The sequence below is a fragment of the Saccostrea echinata genome, unplaced genomic scaffold, assembly GCF_033153115.1.
Source record: "Saccostrea echinata isolate AGI-Se365-2 ecotype Australia unplaced genomic scaffold, CSIRO_AGI_Sech_v1 ptg000009l, whole genome shotgun sequence".
Classification (NCBI taxonomy): Eukaryota; Metazoa; Mollusca; class Bivalvia; order Ostreida; family Ostreidae; genus Saccostrea; species Saccostrea echinata.
This window is the reverse complement of record NW_026889758.1, coordinates 16784963-16798103: the sequence shown is the minus strand read 5'-3', so window position 1 is coordinate 16798103 and position 13141 is coordinate 16784963. Positions and strand designations below refer to the sequence as shown.

Here is a 13141-nt window from a genome sequence, read left to right as displayed (position 1 = left end):
TGTGCAAAAATCTCACTGAAATTGAAATTATTTGCCTATGAAATAGCATACACACACTAGAGAGGCAAAAAAGGATCATTTTCTCATACTAAAACAACTTTTTGATATGAGTGGGTCTTCGCTCCATATTTTTCAAAGTTTATCCTCAAAGTTTGCGAAAAAATATACATTTCTGGTCAACAAAGACCCACTATATCTTAAAAATGCACTTTAATGACATAATTATGCATCTTTCCGAGAAATAAGTCAAGGGTCATATCACAAACATGATTTAAATGCCACAATTCATCAAGATCTGTGTGGCTAATGGTTAGCGTGTTGGTCTCAAAGGAAAATGACACTCAAGATTTTTGTTGCTTTGAACCCTACGAATACCGCATTTTTTATTAACAGAATAATTTTTGGCGAGAAAATTTTCCTCGGAAAAGTTTTGTTTATCATAATTTCATAAATTTCAATAATGAGAATTTTAATCGAAATACTAAATTCACTAATTATGATTTTTATATATCTGAAGCTATAGGCAGTCTGTGCGCCTTGTTTCACCCTTCTCCTTTTTGTGAGGGTGTGTGTGTGTGCATGTATAAAGTACTAAAAAATACTAAACCACTTCATCCAGTGTTAAAGAGTATCAAAGAAATTCAATTGAAAACTTGCACATTTGAATTTTTAAAACATTTTTACATATAGCATGCTTTGAGCAATAAGTTTTTATTAGCAAATAAACATTTATTGAACTCTTTATTAACTATTGCCCCCACCCCACCTCACCCCGCCCACCTTTTCTTTTGTAATTTAAAACTGGCAAAGAAAACAAGAATTTTAAAAAAGTAGGCTAGTTTTTTTTTTTAACTATTTCAGTACTGATTTTGTGAATGTTGTTCTCTAGCTAAATGTACACTGAGGAAACAACGGTCCCTACAAAGTCAGTATTTTTTTCTGAACTTCAAAGGCGGAGTTTTAAGCATAAGAAAGTTTTTATTCCCTTCAAGTGAGTATATCTTTCTTGCTTTATCTAATATTGTTCACGCCGTCCATTCTTATCCTTTTAGCATTTATAAATATATTATATATACTTTTTCTTATGTAGATCTACAGTGCAAACGTCCAAGTCTCCTTGATTCAAGATTAATTCAGAATTTAGTTGATATAGTCCCTTAGTTGAGTACATCTTCCAACAGTTTTAAACACTCGCCCTAGTGTAGTAATTGTTTTATAAGCATGTCTGAGAAGGCAAAGTGAACAATTTTTGCAGAGCAAATCAATTTAGAAAAACAAAACCCATATCAAGATACACAAAATGTTGTTCTCCCAAGTTGAAAATACCAATATGACCTCGTGATTTGACAAATCAGTACTACCATGTCCTGTTTCATTAGGGGCCTTTTGCATAGTGAAACAATTTTTTTCATGTTGACGAATGAACATCAATGATACTTAAAAAAACAAAGCTTGGAAGAATGGGGGAAAATGTATTTTCCTTTAACTGCCATTCCTTGGTGAAAACTGAGTTTGCTCAGATTGATATCAAGAGGGTTGGTACTATATGATTAGTTTCTTTCATCTGTTTATTGTTCATCGTCCATAAGCATTTACAAAATGCTATTCTAGGAACAGTTTTGCCCGATTTTCGTAAAACTTGATACAAGTGTACAGCATATCAAGTAATCCGAAATATCCTACGTTTTCCAGGCTTTTTTACGATTTTGATATTTTACGTGCCAGGAAAACGGCGCCATTATGAAAACTGGGAATTCGCCGTCTCCATCCGGATGCGGCATTTTCGGGTTGATTTTCGATAGTTGTGAACCGAATAAAATGTCAAACTTACAGTTTATCAATAGTATAATACTTTTAGTACTCACCAACATCGTTTTAGGGTTCTTTTTAAAAAATGCAATCCGATGAAAACATTTTATCAGATTGTCGAGGTTTGTTTTCATTTCGTGCTTTTTTAAAATCTCGCAAGTCCTGTATCGAAATGTGGAGTGATCTTTTTTTTTCATCGATACTGGTGAGTACTAAAAGCATTGTGCTATTGATGAATCGTGAGTTTGGCATTTAATTCGGTTCGCAAGTATCGAAAATCAACTCCGGTTGGAGACGGCAAAATTTCCAGCTTTCGTAACGGCGCCGGTTCTGACGTTTTCCTGGCACGTAAAATATCAAAATCGTAAAAAAAAAAAGCCTGGAAAACGTCAGATATTTCGGAGTACATATCAAGATATACACTTATGTTTATTGATTTTGAATTTTTATTATCATTTGGACGTATTACTATGTGTAACCTCCATTCTTGTATGTTGGTAAAGTGTTGAATATTTTCACCTTCTCTGAATCTGCTGATTTTAATTTGATGTCTAACATCAGCGGTTAAACGTTTAGTGCAGGAATCCTGAGTTCAGAGCTCAGGTCCAGTTTAGGTCGTTGTATATGTACATGTCTATCTTTTATCATCACTCGGAGCAGTCAATCACGATGCAAAAGAGTTTTCTATCAATATCGCAAATTTGTGTACCGTTTGTGAGAAGTTCAAACCATAAGGTTGTTAGGTTGCCTTTTTAGGTCACTTGAGTTTACTCAGGTGTAAACTCAGGTGACCAATTGCTATCTGTTTTCGGCCGTCGTCGTGCGATGTGCGTCAACATTTGATTGATTGATTGATTGTATGTTGTTATACGTCCCATTCGAGAATTTTTCACTCATATAGAGACGTCACCATATACCGGTGAAGGCCTTCAATTTTTGACCTTTACTCGGCACTCAGAGTCATTGAGCAGTGAGGGATCTTTATCGTGCCAACGCCTGCCGTGACACGGGACCTCGGTTTTTAAGATCTCATCCGAAAGACCCGCAATTTTCACTTCAAAGTGCCGAGCGCATGGCGAAGAAGCAGTTGCTACCCATTTTTTATCGACTTAGGTCAGTCGCGGCCGAGATTCGAACTCACGACCTCCCGATCACGAAGCGAGCGCTCTACCGACTGAGCTACCTTGAACGGCTGTTAACATTTGAACATTTTCAGATTCTTCTCTGAAACCGCTGAACTAGTTTCAGCCAATTTTTGTATATAGCATCTATTGGTGAAGTGGAGGAAAAATTGTGAAATTCATGGCCCTTGCCCCGGGGGGGGGGGGGGGGGGGGCAGGGGGACTGAGGAGTAGGGCTTAAACCGTCAAGATTAATGCCATCTTTAAACATATGCTTCTTTACTCCTAGACATAAAGCAGTCAATCAGATGGCATGATTTTAATAAGAATTGAGACCTTGTACCAAAATTGTGAAATCATTGTCAGGGGTTCTGGTGTTAGGGTGGGACTCTGTTGAAAATGTAGTGAAAATGCATTATTTCTTTAAAAAAATCTTCTCTCAGCTCCTTTGTATTAAGCAAAAAAAAAATAAAAATAAATGCATAGTTATGACGAGGAAGGATGCCTCTTCCAAAATTGTGAACTTTATGGCAGGGTCAGTGGTTCTGTTGTCAGGGCGGGATTCTAATGATTACATAATGAAAATGCATTAATTCTTTGAAAATCTTCTCCTCTGCTCCTGGGTATTAAGCCGATGAACAAAGTACATAGTTATAATGAGGAAGGGTGCCTCTTCCAAAATTGTGAAAGATGTGGCCCTTGGGTCGGGGGTTCTGTGGGTGGGCTTATTTATTATATACTGAAAGTGAATTAATGCTTTGAAAATCTTCGCCTCTGCCCCTTGGTATTAAGCAAACAAACTAAATGCATGGTTTTGATCAGCAAAGGTGCTTCTTCCAAAATTGTTAATTTCATGGCCCTTGGATCAGGGGTTCTGGTGTTTAGACGGGATTCTATTGATTATTTAGCAAAAATGCATTAATACTTTGAAAATCTTATCCTCTGCCCCTGAGTATTAAGCAAACAGACTAAATGCAATAATATAAAAATAAATATATAAATATAAGTAACTGTGCCTTTTCTTTGCTCCTGGGTGTCTAGAAGGCAAACAGAGTACAAAAATGTACACAATTTTAATAAGTGACGCAAATGAGAGTTACTCCCCTTTGCTAAATTGTGTTCAATCAAGAAATCCTTGTATTTAACTTCATTAACATTTTATTTGATGGAATGAGAATACAAGAAAGAATGTTATACATATAGATCAGAGTTTAGTTGGCAAGAAACTGCAAAAAGTTGTTTTATACTTTATCAAAGTGAACAAGTGAACAGAGAACCAGGATGACTAGGGGACATGTTGTAGTTACTGGCAAGTGGCAAATAGCCATGTTGTATACTAAATCAAGTGGACAGTGCTGATATATATGCAAGTGTTGGTACCAGGTGTTGCCAAGTGGCAAGCAGCTAAGCTGTAGCACTAGGCAAGTGACAACAACATCTCTGTATATATTGGATACTTTACACACTAGGCAAGTGTTCATTGTAATTGTATTTGTATAATTTGCATTCATTATCATCCCTGTAAGACTTGGGGAAACCAAGTAGGCTCCCAAGGAGATCACTCGAATCTCGCACGTTACAATAAGCAAGAGTATTTTTACCAGATTTTTTAAATTCTTGGGCAACAAAGCTTCATCTATCAGTTAATTTTGTTTTATACTTCTATTGATTCTTTACACCCAGGTGACCGTTAAGGCCCTTGGGCCTCTTGTTCAACATTGTAAAATTAGTGACTGGCAATTATACGTGTGTATATTTCAAGTGATGGCTGGAAAATGTGAGATGTTAACATATATAATAGAATGTTGTCACAGGCGCTTGTTTCATACAGTATGCGAGTTTACTACTATACTGTGTATAATACGTGTTATTGTTTTAGTAAACTAGCATACTGTTTGAAACAAGCGTCTGTAAATGTTGCTTATGACTAAGAGATCTGTACATGCATTAGGGGTTCAAGGTCATGTTATTATTTAGTAACAGAGAAAGATGAGATCTTTGTTGACAAAAAGATTTTTTTTATTTAAAAATTATGATTTTGCTTTGAATTTTTAGGATAATTTCGAGGAACTTTTTCATGAAACAATCATTACTGCCACAGGTACTTTTTTCTGTAATAAAATAAATATAGGATATTCAATGTTTTGTTGTTGGATGTATGAAATTTATTTCACGAGTGGGACAGAATTTTTTTTTATAAATTTCACGAGTGCGAAGCACGAGTGAAAATATTATAAAAAAATCCTGTCTCACGAGTGAAATAAATTCCATATCCAACTAAAAAACATTGAATTTTCTGTTTATTGTAATTTCTTCGATTTCTTTTTGCCTCTGTCTTTTCATCAGTGTTATAGGCTGAGTTTAGCAGTTGTGAGATTGAAAACATTTTAACATGGATTTTAGCAATATATTTGGGAGGAAATTTAGTTTTAGTCTCTATGAAGATGGTTTAAGGTCAGATGATACGTTCCTCAAATATCTGTTTTGTATATCTTTGTATTGTATTGAAAATATTCCAAATTTTAATTACCTTCTAATTTCTTAACTTGTTTCAAATTGTATTTAAAAAATTGAAAGACTAAAAAAAATGTGATTTTGGCAAATCAAGTTCTTTCCAAAGGGATTTTATAGGTAAAAACATCCTCTGGTATCGTGCACAAATGCTTGGTAAGGTACCTCAATTTTTTGCGAGTAAACATGTCAAAGTAGCAATACTTCAATGAAAAATCTTAGAAAAAATTATATATTAGTGAGGAACGTATCGTCTGTCCTTAATTACTATCTCTATCTTATGACAGGCCAGAAATTATTTTACTTTCTTCGATATCCTTTCACACTGTGACAGAATATCATTTTTGTATCCTTTCAAACTGTGATAGAATATCACTTTTATTTAATAAATGAACCATAGTATTTCACTATTGAAAATATAATATTCTTTTAACCCATACAGTGTAGTATACTAGTAATTATAATAACAGTAAAAGAAAATAAAGACAAGCATGCAAAGTATGTTTTTGTAGATAAATTATCGTAGAAAAGAATGTTAATAAACGGGTTGCCAGTGCATTTTCTATAAAAGTGTAAATGTCCAAGTAATTTAGAATCAGAAACTTTGATATTATTATACCATGGGTAAAAAGAATTACAGAAAAAAGTGCTTGCTAATATTCTATGCGTTAAAAATGTTTTGGATAAACAAGTATCGATCAATGACTAAACCTTACACAGTAACATTCATAATTTTACCTAAAAAGGTCACTTGAACAGATGAATTTGTACTCGTTTTGGAACCAATGTCAAAGGGTCATTAAAGATTTCTGTGGTATTTCTGGCCCTAAATTCTATAACTAGAGTAACTATGGGATAACATAATTCAATCCCTGTTTCATGTTGTAAAGCAGCATTCTTTTGAGATTACATTTTGTATTTTATTTATGCCCTTCAAACTAATGTAGAATTTGTAAAAGATAGTGTATATGTACTTGTTTTTCAAATACATGTATGTATAATTATGTAAAATTATGTGTGTTTTGAAACACATCAATCTGTACATACATTAAGAGTTCAATGTACTGAACATCATCCAATTAATATCAATTAATATAAAACCTACATGTATTTATTTCTCGCTTAAGTAGTTTTCACAATGGCTATACACGGAGAAAGAAGCAGTTAGCGTTGCAAAACCTGCGACAACAGAAGCAGAGGTTGGCATATCACCAAATGTCAAGTTGTCAGCTCCAATATCGCGTTTGTTCTTTGAGAAGTTTTCTGCTGCGTCACATTGTAACAACACTCTCGGGAGGATAATGGCTGGCTGGGGCGCAGCTTCCATATCATTGAAAGTCGCCTTAATCGTTCTTTGTCTCGCATTCGTGATCTTTATTATTGGGTTCGCGACCAAAGGATGGGCCAAAACCGAGTACCCATCAGAGATAGTGGAAATCTCTCGCAGAATTCCTATCTATGTAGAACTGGAGCTGGGTCTTTGGCGGTATGAATATTGCAACAAGGCACGATATGACTATCGGTACAGGGATAATGATATCAGAAGGTACAATAGAAATAGACACTTCGTGTGTACTACCAATGACATCGACCTATTTATTGGAGGACTCAGATACTGTGCAGGTAACTTTTTAAAAAACAAAGTCTAAGATTTGTATTTTTAGCTCACTTGAGCTAACCAAATCCCCAGATTCGAATTTTTAGCTCACTGAGCTGAAAGCTCAAGTGAGCTTTTCTGATCACATTTTGTCCGTCGTTCGTCTTTCTAACTGTCCGTCCGTCTGTAAACTTTTCATATTTTCGACTTCTCCAAACTCACTGGGCTAATTTCAACCAGACTAACCACAAAGCATCCTTCGCTGAAAGGGATTAAGATTTGTTCAAATGAAGGGCCACACCCTCTTTCAAGGGTACATTTAAGAATTGGTGGAAATTTGGTGGCATCTTTAAAAAATCTTCTCAGGAACCACTCAGCCAAAAAAGTTGACACATATGAAAGTTTGTTCAAATGGGCAATCAAAGTTTTACATAGGAATATATAGGAAACAAAAATCTCTTTCTCAAGAACAGCAAAGCCATAATTGGTCATATTAATATGGAAACATTCTCAGGACCACTTAAACCTTTAAACTTTTCAATACTGAACTGATTTTTGCTTCTCTCAGGTGAACGATGTGGGCCATTGGCCTCTTGTTTATTTTCTTATCTGATGTTGTTCCATTTGGCATACATTAAATCAGGGCAATAGTTCACATAGATCTTAGATGTTTGTTGTCTAAAACAATTGATTTTCTCATTACATCGCAGGCCCGTAGTAAGCAATTTCAGTTGGGGGGACCGATTTTTTTAATTGGGGGGCGGCACTACCAAGAAAAAATTCCTTGACAAACGGGGAAAAAGAAATTAAGAAAAAAATGATAAAGTAATTATTGAGGGGGCTCACCAATAAAGAAGCTTTGTTTTCTATAGTATACTTTATATCGGCAGATTTGGGGGGTTGGGGTTGCCCCCGGTTCCTTTGGCTGTGAATCTGGATGAGGGCATGTCATTCACTAGCATCGCAACATCGACTCTGTTTCGATGGCAAGATGACGCAATGATGGATTACGATTAAATAATGGTGGGATACGATGGCACTACGTTGCAATAGCACGATGATGCTGCTGCGAGGCACGATTGAGCGATTGCACAATATAATACATGTAAGCATTGCGCCATTGCCACCGTGCCATCGCGCTATTGGTCTATCGCATTATTGCTATTGTCATCGCACCATTGACGATCAACCTAAAGGCGAATTAAGAATTGCGTTGCCCTATCCGATTTTGTCATTTTTCGTGGCATTACTGCGTTATTTCTCCCCTACAGACTGGTACCGGGCAGTGCAGGCGATGGAGTGCCTGGGGTTGATCCTGATGGCGGGAGCCTTAATTCTGCTCTTCCTCTATTTCTTTGTCGATTCTATTAAACAGAAGAAATACTTGTATATCATCATTGGATTAACATTTGGCGCAGGTGAGTGACAAATATTGCGCGTCTATTTTTCAACTGATGAAAGGACTTTATCAACATTATAGTTTAGAATAGAAATTAACAAGAACTTTGGTTATTCTGCAGCACTTCATAATCTATTGATAATTGCAATTCCCCTGATTATGATTCAGTCTGAACAAAATGAATGTCACGAATAATTTCAGCAAAAAAACTATATAGCTTAATGAAGATTTCATTCTTCTGATTTCAGTGGTATGCATTGTAATTGGTGTGGCGGTTTTCGGGTCTAAAATCAAGGAGACAACTTATGTGTTTTACTTGTACAAACTTGGCTGGTCCTTTGGTTTGGCGGTGGCTGGCGCCATTTTGGCATTTGTTGCGGGAATCGCAGAAATTGTAGAGCTCCGGAAGTGATTTGATTGTTGTTTGGAAGTTGTTTGATTTCCGGTTTTACAGATGGATCTTTCCTGTCTCAGCTGTTTAAAACAGATTTGAGTGCAGTTCCGATAAAAGACTTTATAATCAAACTCTAATTTGTCGCATGCCAGTGACTTATAGAATGACTATTGCATTTTCAGGTACTGAATTACGCTTTCAGAGTGCCTTTTTGACTTTCAGAGTGCCTTCGTTAACTTGAAAGCATCTTTTGATGTAGTGCTTTATCTAAAGGGTGTGTGCATATATTTATAAAAAAAAAATTTTATTGCATCCAAGAATTACAGAGAAATAAACAATTTTTAATAATTTCGGCCACATTTTGGCCTACCCTTTAATTTGTCAAATACTTGCAAAGATCTTCCAGGAATAAAACGAGCATCTTAATTAAATTGTTGATGTTACATACAATTGTATTATCATTACAATTTTAAAATATCAAACACATTATATTTATTTACGATCGCGTTCGTCTTTGCGTGGTATGTCATGCACATGTACAATGTATAGGGGTGAAGATGGGCTTTCACTATTAATTTTATTGTGTCTGATAAATGAAATGCCTTACAGAGATAAAATACAGTTTTTCTCTCCTTTCTGTCACCGTTGCTCAGAAATTCCTCCTTTGGAATCGGGGATTTTATGCGAAGATTTTCACTTGGACTTGAATATCTTGCACTTCACCCTGTATGGAATAATAATTAAAAGAGTTTTAAAATTTACCTGCAAAATTAGAACCTTTCTTTTTATTTCTTCGTTATACGATTCATGGAATATATTTCTCATTACATTTATTTGTTGCTTCTGCTGTTTACAGCGGTTAATATTGTCTTTCTGTTGAAAATGACGACTTGAAAGCAATCAATTGAAAAGGTAAGAATTCAAGGAATCCCAGTCTTTCAAATGGCGACAGAACTTCATTGAATTATGAATTCTGTAGAGGAATATGCCATATGGAAGACTAAATAAAGTAAATATGAAGGGGAAAATCCCGAAATTCTCAAAATAGATTAAGAGTTTTAGATTGCATTAGACAATTAACTAAAGGGCAAAATGGAAATCATTGATCCTTCCGCTTTCAGCAGAAGTGATTAAAAAAAATAAGAATGACTACAAAAAAAAAATATTTTATGGTTCTACCAAAGACAAAGCTTGTAACAATATAGTCTTTGTAAGGCTCATTTTAGAATAAACTTTGTTTTAACTCCACCCCAGGTAATCCAGCTTATACCCGTAGTTCCCTTTCAAACGATGAATTTCTTCAAAATCCCTTTTCAGTTTTAAATACGTTTAACATTCCAGTCAATGGAAGTGAGTTTTACTTATCGTGTAACGGATGCCAAAATCTCATAAAAATCCTACAAAAATACAAATATATACATGTACATTTAACATGGTACTGTAATTTTTTTTCAAGCTACTATCTTTACTCTTCACAAAAATATTAACTGCTGTAAACGAGAAATTTCAGACGTACTGTGCTACAACATATTCTAGAACATTTAAAAGATTTAAGATAATTTTTCTTAAAATCGAAACGTATGGATTTACAACGCTATATGTACATGCAACCATCCCTCGCGATAACTTAAAGACCAGTTTTTGACATCATAGAGAATTGCTTCTCCAATAAAAATGGAATTCGTAAATTGTCATACCCTGTGAATGGTCTTCAACAAAATTATATTGTTGAAAATCATTTTTATTCTTCACACAAGTAATCAGAAGTTGATGCTGGAGTTCCTTATTGACAGTACAGTATCTATATAAATGCTGGAGTTCCGTATTGACAATACAGTATCTATATAAATGCTCAATGGAGTTCCGTATTGACAATATCTATATATTCTTTGGAGACCAGGACTGTGTTCAAGATCCGAACAGCTAACCTTGCTGCTTGGTATCAAGGTCTGTTTGAACGCACTGTATGAATTAATGTTTGTTACTGCTAAGCTAGCAAATCTGTTAAGATCGTAGCGGCTGCGCAGAACTACGTAGCCTCTACGATCTTGAACGCAGCCCTGGTCTTCCAATAATCTGTTGAAAATTTTGACGGTCACTAACTGTGCTCTCTAATTAACCGACCTGTTTTATAATATTCTTTTGAAGCTGTCTTTATTGTTTTTAAAAATCTTCGGAAGAAAAAAAAACTATTTCTGTGACCTTCAATTCGGCATTTAGATAAATCGATGACGTTCTTTTAATTACCAACTAGATGAAATTGAATTTATACCACTACCGACAGAAAATATATTGTAGTTTCTACTGACAGCCTACAGGCTTATAGCAGGAAGAAATACTTTGTTCAAAATCCCGCATGAAGTAGATGTACGTCTCCACCACCACCCCCAACCCTTTTCGTAAATACTTGAAAAATAACAATTTCTTTAATTGACGTTTATTGTGAAACCTGTTATACTATGTTATAGATATTGTACGTCAGAAGCTCTTATTTCACTTCCGTCAAGGATAAAAGCAGCGAATATGCATATTTTACTGATGAATTGATTGGGAAGGGGGGGGGGGGAGGGTAAAATGCACAGGTACTTGGGTCTTGGTTTATAAATATGTATATACCCTATTGATATGTAAAAATATACTTTACTTTTTCACATATCAATAAGGTACATACATATTTATAAACCAAGACCCGTGCAAGTACAGGGTCTGTGTAAAAATTCTTTTAACGCCCTGTGAATAGGCCGAGTATTTGATACAAAAAAAATGTATTCAGAAAAAAAACCCTGAAAATGTGGGAAAAAGAAAGAAAGAAAAGAAACAAGAAATACAAAATACAAACAAACAAAATTGGTACTTTGCTATCAACGATAACAACAGCAGAAAACTCTGGCCAGCTGTCCACCAGGAGAGTTTTATCAGTCAGTAGTCCTCTCCTCAGCAATTTGAAGTGAGTGAAAGCCTTAAAAGAACATTATACTCGTATGCAATAAACGCAATAATATTTTTGCGTTTAAACGCAATAATATTGCGAGTAAACGCAATAATATTGCGATTAAACGCAATAATATAATAATATTGCGATTAAACGCAATACTTTTGCGATTAAACGCAATAATCTTTGCGTTTATACGCAATAATTTTGCGTTTAAATGCAATAATCCTTCCTTTTAAGGATTCGTTTTGCATTTAAACATAATGGTTCTGTAGTTTCAAAATTAGACATCAATAAGCCAAAGCTTATGATTACTAAGATCCGACACATCAAAGAACTGTTTGGTTCTGTGTCTTTTTGCAAAATTTTCCAATTTGTGAAAATTGTAATAAAACAATGGCATCCTAACAACCAGAATGTCTTTAACCTATTAGAACCCAACACTCTTAATGAAGCCTTTGATCAATTACTTACGTATCACAATTAAATTAAGAACGTTTCAGTGGTATTAATAAAAACTTGTCAATTTGGTATAGTACATATCGATCAATCTGTTTTCGTTTGATTTTGATCTCAAATGATTCCATCGCCTATGTTCTTGTGTTTACCTTATTCAATCGTAGGAAAGGTTGTGAATATACATTTAAGTCTAAATACTTCATGTTGTACGTAATTCCAACATTTCATTAGTCTTTTCCTGAACCCATTTATACATGAGTAAGAATTTGTGACCGCAACGTGGGGGGGGGGGGGGGGGGTAGATTTTTAATCAATTTTTCTTCTTTAGTCCTTTTTTTAGAAGATCCATTCTAATTGTTTGCAGAAATTGTTTCAAAGTAGAAAAAATAACAAAATAGAAAAGTGATTTATGATTGTAAGCAACTGACCAAATCTTCATTAAGAATATAGCGATAAAAAGACATGTTTCGTTCTTAGGTTGTCTTTGTTTTTACAACGCGACTTTTTTTTCTCCTCTATAAATTCACATCAGAGATTTATCCTTTCAGAGAGCGTTTGCTCGGAGGAATCTGATTCTATAAAGCTAGACATTACACAATTTCCTTATAAGTAAAAAAGAGAAAGAAATAAAAAATTTCATTTTATATGGGTCCGTTGTGTTCTGTAAGATTTAATACAAATGATTGCCTTTAATCACAAAGATTATTGCGTTTAAACGCAAAGATAATTGAAAGATTATTGCGTTTAATCGCAAAATTATTGCGTTTAAACGCAAAAAGTATTGCAATCTTTTGTGATTAAACGCAAAGTGTTTTGCGTTTAAACGCAATATACATTGCGATTAAACGCAATCTTGTGCGTTTAAACGCAATGATTATTGCGATTAAACGCAATGCCATAATTATTGCGTTTAAACGCA

General features: G+C 34.7%; 1 protein-coding gene across 1 annotated transcript; it reads left to right on the top strand.

The window, feature by feature from the left end:
• The first annotated feature begins 6718 nt into the window (after positions 1-6718).
• LOC133181889 (uncharacterized) lies at positions 6719-9262 on the top strand. The gene is made up of 3 exons (XM_061316540.1): positions 6719-7064; positions 8310-8456; positions 8686-9262. Exons 1-3 carry the CDS (start codon positions 6743-6745, stop codon positions 8847-8849), a joined length of 633 nt encoding a protein of 210 aa, XP_061172524.1. The 5' UTR covers positions 6719-6742; the 3' UTR covers positions 8850-9262.
• The last annotated feature ends 3879 nt before the right edge of the window (positions 9263-13141 follow it).